At 31.0% G+C, this 10,817-nt stretch overlaps 1 protein-coding gene and 1 pseudogene across 1 annotated transcript in view; one reads left to right on the forward strand and one right to left on the reverse strand.

Moving 5' to 3' along the window:
* LOC116007910 (alcohol dehydrogenase-like 1) overlaps window positions 1-5,180 on the forward strand; it is a 121,635-nt gene extending 116,455 nt beyond the window's left edge. The window contains exons 2-7 of the mRNA XM_031248569.1: window positions 387-524; window positions 1,601-1,676; window positions 1,758-1,822; window positions 2,972-3,067; window positions 3,728-3,886; window positions 4,817-5,180. Of these exons, the coding sequence (XP_031104429.1) occupies window positions 387-524; window positions 1,601-1,676; window positions 1,758-1,822; window positions 2,972-3,067; window positions 3,728-3,886; window positions 4,817-4,939 (657 nt within the window). The 3' untranslated portion in view covers window positions 4,940-5,180. The remainder of the gene's footprint in view (window positions 1-386; window positions 525-1,600; window positions 1,677-1,757; window positions 1,823-2,971; window positions 3,068-3,727; window positions 3,887-4,816) is intronic.
* An 865-nt stretch (window positions 5,181-6,045) lies between these two features.
* Window positions 6,046-10,599, reverse strand: LOC116007911 (annotated as a pseudogene).
* Between the last annotated feature and the right edge of the window lie 218 nt (window positions 10,600-10,817).

The following is a 10,817-nucleotide window of genomic DNA, read 5'->3' on the forward strand; positions in this document are numbered from 1 at the left end:
TCCCAGTATCCCACTACCTAGAAACAATTTATTTATTATTTTTTAAATTTATATTTTTAATATTGAATTATTATTATTAATAAAAACAAAAAAAAAAATTAAAATAATAATAACAATAACAACAACCACAAATACACAATAGTGATAATAATAACTTATTTTATCTAAAATTAAAAATAATTTCAGTATAATTTAATAAATAAAATAATAAATTCATGCCATTTAATGTTACTCACTAATAATAAATAATTAATTTATCAAACACTATCATACAAATTGCTACTATTATTAACTGGTCAAAATAACTAGTATTATTAACTATCAACTAACAACAGATTGACAAATATTCTTGAAAAACTTATTATTATTTTCATCATCAGAAGATAAATTTAAATTTAATTATTAAAAAAACATTAATTATTGATGTCGGTGTATATACAGGTGTAGGAGCAGCGTGGAAAACTGCAAAGATTGAAAAAGGTTCTACGGTTGCAATTTTTGGACTCGGTGCTGTAGGACTTGCGGTAATTTGAGTTTCTTTTTTTTTTTTTTTGGATAATTTTATATATATATATATATATATATATTTCAAATCTTGACTATATTTTAGTAAAAATTATTAAAATAACAAGACGTAAATGGCACTTTTTTCCCCTATGTTATGTGCATATAGCACTTTTCCCCCCTGTGTTATTAAAGTGACAATTTCCCCCCCTGAAATGTTAAATTGCCATTGTTACCCTTAAAAATAATTATTTCATTTATTTTTCTTCTCCAACAAATTATTATTTATATGTATGGATGATCACGATTCCGTTCGAACCTAACCAAACACTGTAACAATCATACCGAAATAGTATGGACGGTTCTGGTTACGATTCAGAACCGAAAAATTTAAAATTAAATAATTGTTGAACCGTGAACCGGAACTTAGCCACAGTCATATATAGTGAAAATGATCAAACACTTATTTTGATAAATCGGTACGGTTCGGTTCTAATTTCGATTTTGAACCGCCAATCAAAACTTATGTATTTATTTATTTTTATAATTTTATTTCTTATTTTAAAATAGTCTAAATTTAACAATTATTTTATTTTATTTTTTCGATTCTGAATCGTAACTGTAACCGTCTATACTATTTAAGTTCAATTGCTACAGTGTTCGATTAGGTTCGTATCGAACTGTGATCTTCCATATATATTAGTAACAATTGATTGGATAATAAAAATAAATGAAATAGTTATTTTTAAGGGCAAAAATGTCAATTTAACATTACAAGGGAGAAAACTACTACTTTTAAAATAAATGAGGGGGGAAAACAGCTGCTTTAATAACACAGGAGGGAAAAGTGCTATAAGCATATAACATAGGGGGAAAAAGTGTCATTTTCCCTTTATAATATCACCACAAATAAGAAATTCATAATAAAGTTTAGTTGAGCAAATGTCTAGTCTCTGTGTTCAATTGAGTTACCATGATTTACATCCTTTCAAATATTTTGTTGGACCGGGGCGTGGGACCCTTGAAGTTGGGGATTCAACCTTTTGGGATTAGAATAAAGTTTAGTCATTAATTACTCGTTTCAAACTATTAATAGGTTGCAGAAGGTGCAAGGCTAAGGGGAGCTTCAAAAATAATAGGTGTTGATTTGAATCCAGACAAATTTGAACTTGGTATGTATTACAAAATATTTATTAGAAGACACTAAATAATATATTATTTATTTATTTATTTATTATTTGTTCAATGAGCAGGGAAGAAGTTTGGACTTACAGATTTTATTAATCCAAAAACTTGTGGGGAAAGTTCAGTAACAGAGGTTAGATGCATCTTTCATTATTGAATTTATGCTTACATCTTCGTAAAACTGTTCCGAATTCGATATTAAAATAATAGTTAAGATGATATTTTATTTTATTTTTTAAAAATATTTTTGGTCAATTTTGTTAATACAATTGGCCCTATTACATTATAGTATATGTTCTTATATTCTTTGTCACTTAATTGTTCTAGAGTTAAATTTAGCCTCACCCTTTCAATTTTTACCAATATGGTCCTTTATTTGTTAAAAGGGTTATAAATTGAGGTGTCAAGATCCATTTGTATCAAATTTTATAAAATAAATAAATGGGAAAATTGTAATTTATGCCCCTCCATAATATGCCAATTATCAATGTCACCCCTGAATTATTAGTGGTGTAAATGTTGTCCCTCAATTTTCAAAAAGGGTACATATATTGTCCCTCTCGTGGTCTAAATATTACCCCTTCTTTGGTACGGGAGGGGCAATATATGTACTGTTTTTGAAAATTGAGGGGCAACATTTACACCACTAATAATTCAGGGGTGACATTGATAATTGACATATTATGAAGGGGCAAAAATTACAATTTTTCCTAAATAAATAAAACATAACCCTATTTACAAACAAAACTCGATGTCTTAGGCACTGTTTGATAACATAGTTAGCTTATCAATTAATTTTGATTTGTTTGACCACTATTAGCCGTTGAACTTGGTTAAATAATCAATACGAGTGTTTGGTTATTCAACTTTTTAAATAGCTTTATTGCTCCAAAACGCTAAAATTCAAAAAATACATTTTTTATTAGCTTTTTGAGAAAATAAATTATACTTTTAGAAATCATTTTGTATGTAATCAGCCATCAGCTAACAACTAATTTACCAAACATGTTTTTACAACTAGCTAATGCTATTAGCTAGTCAAACCCACTAATCCAATCCGTTACAGCTATTTGCCAAACACCCCTTAGTCTTAAATTAATCAATAGATTAAATTTATAACTTGTTTAGCAATTAAAAAAGTGATATTTGTACAAATTAAAATAGATAAATTACATTTATAATTTAAAAATGTACAATTAAGAGGTCAAAAATATAATTTTTTTTTCTTTTATTTTATTTAGTAATTAAATAAATCTAACCTTTACCTTAATTAAATTTATAGGCCATTAAAAAAATGACGGATGGAGGCGTTGATTATAGCTTCGAGTGCATTGGATTAGCATCCTTGATGGAAGATGCTTTTGCAAGCTCACGTCAGGTATTTTATGTTATCTTCTTTAACCATACTTGCCGGCTTTCTCATTATTAAAATTGATATATTCTCTATCTCCAATTATGAGTTAATACCCGATTTGATTCATTGACTATTAGAATTTATCACTTTAATCATCAATTTCAAAATTTGTTCAATTTCATATTCAACTATGTAATTTTTATCTAAAATAGTCTTTTGTTCAAACTAAAATAGTCTTGATTATGACCATTTTGGTTAACAATTACATAGTTGAAGATGAAATTGAGCAAGTTAGGAAGTCGATGACTAAATTGGTAAAATCATAATAGTTGAGAGATCAAATCGGGTATTAACTCTTTCAATTATGAGTTAATACCCAATTTGGTCCCTTGTCTAATAGGATTTCACCATTTTGGTTGTCGACTTCAAAATTTGCTCAATTTCATCCCCAACTATTCAATTTTTATTTAAAATAGTTCTTTGTCTAAATCGAAATAGTCTTGATTAGGACCATTTTGATTAACAATTGCATAGTTGAAGATGAAATTGAGCAAATTTGAAAGTCGAGGACTCAAGTGATAAAATTTTAATAATCGAGAGACTAAATTGAGTATTAACTCCTTCAACTATGTAAAACTTGTTTATTAACATAATTAACTTTTTTGAGTTGTATATAATTTATAGGGTGGATATACAATAATACTTGGAGTAGAAATGCACGGAAAGCCAATAAGTGTGAATCCTTACGAGCTCTTAGCGGAAAAGACCATCATCGGATGCAATTTTGGAGGAATCAATGCCAAAACTGATATTCCCCAACTTGCTGAAAAATACCTGAAAAATGTAAGTTTCGCAATGCATTCCAAATCAGACAAATATATGGTTCTCATTTTATTTTGCTATTTTGTTGTTTCTTCGAGTGGAATTTTTTTTTTATAAAACTTGATAAATGTCAAATGAATCTCTATATATAATTTACAAAGTTAAATCTAGTTTGGTTCACTCACCCTTAGTGTTATACGGAGTATTATTATTTTTCACTTTAATTTTTTAGTTTAAAATCATTTTACTTTGATTTCCAATTATTAAAATGCACATTATTTTTATTCTGAAATTAAAATTAAATGTCACACATTTACTAAATGTGTCATATTTTCAATACTCAGAACCATATTTGGTCTATTTCAAATTCAAAGACCAAAGTCAATCAATCATAGTGGTCAATAAATCAATATTAGAATTATAGTTTTGAGTCATAATCAATATTTTCACATATGCAACAACTGAATAATCATTACCTAACCAATGACATTGTAATCTAGTGGCACGAAGTGATTCTCTAAAATTGAAAGTCATGAGTTCGACTTTCGAGTCTCAATAGATGCGGTATTGACTGTTTGTGCTCTTCATAGTACACAAAAAAATTAATCATTAACTGGAACCTTATGCTATTTGCATATGTTTTTAATCCAATGGTTTAGTTGCAAAAACCCCTAATTTATTTGATATATTTCTTAGAGTAAATCTTGTGTATGACCGTCCAACGTGAAACATATAATACTTTTTAATTAAAATGTAACTTTGTTTTTAATCCAATAGTTTAATTGCAAAAACCTCTAATTTATTTGATATATTTCTTAGAGTAAATCTTGTGTAAGACCGTCCAACGTAAAACATATAATACTTTTTAATGTAATTTTTATTTTATACATTCATAAAAAAGATTACACGTCTCACAGTAAAATCGTTTTCGGGTACGATAAATAAATGCAGGAGCTGAATTTGGAGGGTTTCAAAACACATGAAGTCAAATTTCAAGACATTAATGAAGCATTTGAGTTGCTGGAGCAGAAGAAATCTCTGCGTTGCATCATCTGGATGGATAATAATGCATAATTTTATTTTTAGCCACACAATAAATAATTTTAATTTCTCTCTTCAAATCAATTAATGCAGAGATTTTATTTACAGAGAATTATGCCTCGTTTATTTATGTAACACAGTAACAAATTCAATCATCATATCCTTAGTGATGACTGTTTCCTTACACCCCACCCCCCTATGTTTTGGGTAAAGTTGGTACAAAAGTTTGGAATGTTTTAATGATTTGATACCTTATATATTCTTTTCCTTCTAATATGCCGGTCTAATTTTCATTTGACAAAAATAAAATGGCCCACCACACATTTTGACCCGACAATTTGTGAAGAGGTAATTAATCATAGTGACTCAACTGGCCAACAGAATCTAGGCTTTTGATCACTGCGCACAAGGAGCCCCTCATTTTAAGAGGTTACTTTCACATTGTTGTTGATGAGACTTAATCATTGATCTCTTGTGATAAATTTCACATCTACGACCCGTTGAGCTGTCCATGCGGACACTAGTATAATTTTCTATTTCCATGAACATATTGACTCAAATTTAAAGTGAATTTTAATTTTTTTTGTTTAATAATGGAAGCCTCCAGGCAAAACTCGTATTTTTATTTTCACTAGTATTTTACCCGTGCGATGCACGGATAATATTTTTGTATTAGATATTTAAATAAAAAAATTAGAGGTTAAATTATAAACAATAAATAATTATCATATTTTTTAGTGTATATTTGTTCAATGATAAGAGAAGTGTAAAAGTATGAATAAAATATATGTCTCGATAGGTAATTTTATTACTATCTAAATAAATATGGGAAAAAGTGTAAATAATTTTAAAAATCATTAAGATGTGCAAAGATAATTGGAATCAAACTGTATTTTAATGTTGTTTTAAATTACCTGATTTAAAACAGTTTTGTTCCCATAATTGTTTTTTTTTTGTATAATAAATATGTTTGAAAAGTTAAAAAAAATTATACAATAGTCTGGAATTAAAAATACTCAAAATTAAAACATAATGATTTTCATTACTACTGTAGTAAATTTTCTTTAGAAAGTAAAGAAGATAATAAATTTAATAACAACTATAATGTTAAAATATTATTTTAGAATGAAGTCGAATATTTACAAATTCTGAAAAACTTCATTGTATGCAATGTTTGCTATTGAAGTTGTTCTGGTGCTTTCACTGTCACAAATCAATATTTTCAACCCCTCTGAAGTAGTGACCTTGGAAACTGCAACATATAATTGTCCATGACTAAAGACATGTTTTTTCAAGAATAGGCCTACATGAGAAAGCGATTGTCCTTGACTCTTATTAATCGTCATTGCATATGAGACAATTAATGGAAATTGTCTTCTTTGAAATTTAAAGGGCAACCTCAAGTCTAATGGAGTCAGTGACATTCTTGGTATCAGTACTTTCTTAGCTGCACTGCTTCCGGACAATACCCTTGCTTCCAGAACATGGTTTCCAAGTTTAGTAATTACCATTCTTGTGCCATTACATAAACCAATTGAGTGGTCAATGTTCCTTAAGAGCATAACTGGAGTGCCAATTTTCAATGTCAATGCATGATTGGGTACACCTGAACAGTTGATTCCATTTAAAAATTCTGGAGTGTGAACATCAGCTAACATATCAACATTAGAATCAGATTTGCAAGTACTATCACAACTCAAATATGTACTTCATTCAGACGTGTTTAAAGAACTCATATATTCATTTATAGAATGTACCACGTCAAGTGTTGGTGCCAATATCGCCCTGTTTTGTAAGTACGATGGATCATCAATTATACTTGAGAATGATGGATACGTGTTTTCCACAATTGCTTTAATGGGATCTGTAGAATACTGCATGAGTATGTGTCCAGGTATCTCTATGTATTCACATTCATCTGTTTGCCCCTCAATTTTTCCATCTCCAATTTTCGCAATCCATTCAGAAAATTGTTTCAGTTGTGCATAATCATTATTTGAGGATGAGTTTTGGAGTCTCATATTCTTTGTTAAACGTAGGACTTTGCAATACCTCCATAGGTAAGATGCATGCACAATATCTTGCCTAGTTCCTTTTGGTATAACTGGTAAAATCTGTCTGAAGTCTCCACCAAACACAACTGTTTTTCCTCCAAAAGGTACGTCTAGCCCTTGTGGGTTATTGAAACGCAATATATCACGCAAACTTCTATCCAAAGCTTCAAAGCAATGTTTGTGCATCATTGGCTCTTCATCCCAAATTATAAGTTTGCATCTAATAATGAGTTCAGCTAATTGGCTACCTTGATTGATGTTACATGTAGAATCCTCATTTGGGTTTAGTGGGATTGCAAACCTTGAATGAGCAGTTCTCCCCCCAGGTAGTAGTAACGAAGCTATACCACTTGAAGCAACGTTGAGTACTATATCTCCTTTTGACCTTAATGCTGCTGATAATGTTCTCCAGACAAATGTCTTTCCAGTCCCTCCGTAACCGTAAACGAAGAAAATGTTACCTAAATTTGCGTCTATAGCGCTGATTATTGTGCTATAAACACCATGTTGTTCGGGTGTTAGATTGGAAACCAATTTTGTATGCTCTTCATGCATTTCTATTCTGTCATATCTCAACTCATCTTGCACCATCTGATTTATTGAACTGGATGCCCACTCAATGTCTGGAAGTGGCATTTGTGCATAATCACGCAGACTCTTCCCACATCTTATTAATAGTTTCTCAATCTCAACCAATGCATGGTTCTTTATTTCATCCTCAGTCATGATCAAATCTATACATTATTAAAAACATAATTTGTTAATGTATTAAGATATTATAATTTATTCTCCTATTTTGTCGATGTAAATTTAAAGTAAAATAATAAATTTATACCTTGGTAACCTAATATTTTTCGTTGTTTATACAAAATGTCGTCTGACAATTGTGTCCAACATTTCTCCCAAACAACTTCAGGACGACTTAGGGAATTTGAAGATAACAATATGGTGAACAAATTTCTCAAGGATTGAGCAGATGCCCAATGACTTGCTCCAACAATTGCATCAACATATTCTTTGTCATCTTCTAGTAGGCCTAGTGCATAGCAAGCATCGCGATAGGTACTGTATAGTACTCCATTGATTATTCTTTAAATCTTCATAACATGTAGGACCTCGCATCACATTCAAGAGACATCTCAAGTAGTACATTTCACCACTACCAGGGGGAACATAGAAAACTCGTCCTATTGAGAATCCCCTTTGTCTTGGTACAAATTCTCTTGTTGATTGTTTCCAAACGAATTTCATTGGCATCTCTGCAAAAATTAATTGTCTAGCCTCTGGATATTTTTTGTTTGCCGCAAACCAGGCTAGGAACATGCTTTGTTTTACTGTAGGCTTATCAATAACAACATCAATCGGATCTTCTTCATCAAAGTATACGCATTGTTCATTTGGTAGATGAAAGTTGAGTCGCTCTACTGGAGGATAGTGATATTGTATTCAAATCCTAAAATTCTCCATGCGGCTTCGCAAGGTGATATGTATCTACAATCATAATACATTTTTACCTCATCAACATTTGCCCCATTCTGTTCATCAGTAGCACTTCGATAGAAAGAAGCTGTGACTCGATCGTTGCCTTTGTTTACGTACTTGAATAAGTACTTGATGGATCGTGATTGGTTACACCACTCGACATTAATGTGAGCACCATATTTGAGCAAAAGGTGACGATTGTGTGGTACCACATATCTATTGTCAAGTTCAACACCATTCTTCAACACTATCCGTCCGTTGTCTCTACGCCTATATACTAGGTAGCCATCTTCATCAACAAACGTCGTTTCTACGAACCTCTTAGGAAAATGTTTGGTGCACCGTCCATTCATCATACATGGAGATTTAGGCCTTAAAATACCACATGGACCATGAATCATGAAATCATGCACTGCATTGTAGTATTCCGGATCCATTTGTTCATTTGGTATCTCAGCAGATATTATTTTATTTATGTCTTCTCCAGCTGGATATTTATCCTTTTTGTCTAGAAAGAGCAAAATATGAGCATGAGGTAATCCACGCTTTTGAAATTCGATTGTGTATATAACTGGCAAGAAATGTTTTGAACATTAAGTATAATATGAAACAATAAGAAATAGAATAAGAATATAAGGAAGATTAAGCAAAATAACAAATGTTAAGTTATTTATTTTGACACTAACTTGCTCTTACTGTACCAAATATTTCTTTTCGTCTTAAATCATTAATCAATGCATCCAACTTCATTTTAAAAACTCGAGAAAGTATATCTGGACGATCTTCTGCATTCAGTCCCCTGTTTGCTACAAATCTTCTAACCTCAGACCATTTTGGATTACACGTGAATGTTATGAACATGTATGGATAGCCTGTCCACTTACATATAGTCATCGCGTCCTGATAGTTTTGTATCATGTATTTGGCTCCTCCTGTGAAAGATGACGGCAATATGATACGTTTTCCTTGAGAACTGGGATCTGATTCACCACGAACTAATGCTTCAGATAATCCCTTATATATCTCACACCGCAAATGTTTTTGATTGGCTCGCACATATCTCAACCTTCCAGACTCAACCATTGTGTAAGCATCTACTATAAACTGTTGGAAAAGCCTCCTAGCAAATAATATAGTAGAATTCTGATTATCCCGATCGTGGATTCTGTATGCAAAAAATTCTCTTACACTCATTTTTTTTCCTTCCCTAAGAATATGAATTATTGGCTTTTGAAAGGGGAATATCTTCTCTGTATCCATCTTCACCATAAGGAAAAAGTAACGGGTATTGCAGACCAAGGTAAGCAGGATGTAATTCAGTAATACGTTGCAATTCACCCGTTTGAGTCTCTATTATTATGTCCATATCCCCCATCGTTTCGTCAAAATCACCAACAATTAAAGCAGCTACTTCAGATACTGATGGAAGATTATACGTTCTTGCGTCCCTCTTTCTCTTACCAATAAGTTTTAGCCTTACATCTGTACAACCTTCGTCTTGGATTTTTTTTCCCACAATTCTAAAAGACTTCACCAAAACATTGTTGAGATCTAGCATGTTTTGTAAATCATTTACAATTTCAAGGTGCAGGTCATCATTGTTTTTAGTTTGCCTGTAACAAATGCTAACACGTTTCATGTGTCTAATTAAAATTAAACAATTGAATGAAAAAATTATAGATCCCATGATTTGTCTAGGTAAATATAGGGCTAACCTCAAAGAATGTATCCGATTTCTGACTTCATTCTGAGTGTCATAAACGTAGAGTTGTGCAAACTTAGGCGTCTCACCTTGAACTGGCAAAAGACTTCCAATTAGATGGAAATTTTGACCATGCAGTTTAAATATTGGAGGAGAATTGCCTTGGTTTTGAGTGGAATCAATCTTGCCACCCATTATCGTAAGACCGAATATTGGTCTAAAAAATGCTTGCTTTTATTTGATGATTCAAAATATAACTTGTGCAAAATTTCAGGAGGTCCTTTTAATGGTGGTAGTTTAATTTTTCCCTGAAAGTAGCATAATGAATACTTTGGTTCCTTACTTCTATATCTTGACTCTAATCTTTCTTCGTACCAGAATGTTGCAGAACAATGTTGGCATATATAGTCTGGATTTCCAAAATCCCAATATTCTGAGTAATTATAACAAAACATTATTATGACAAAATATTATTAACAAATTATTTAAAATACACACATTATTTAGTAGTTATATTAAAATATCATTATTGAAACATCTATACAATTAAATGTATATATGTAGTGAAATACTAATAGTACAAATTATTTTACAAAAACGGTGACTTTGTTTAAAATAAAGGTTACCATTATTAGTATCCATAGAAGAATAAGTTAATGATGGTGAAGGTACT

Source organism: Ipomoea triloba, chromosome 16 (genome assembly GCF_003576645.1).
Source record: "Ipomoea triloba cultivar NCNSP0323 chromosome 16, ASM357664v1".
Taxonomy (NCBI): domain Eukaryota; kingdom Viridiplantae; phylum Streptophyta; class Magnoliopsida; order Solanales; family Convolvulaceae; genus Ipomoea; species Ipomoea triloba.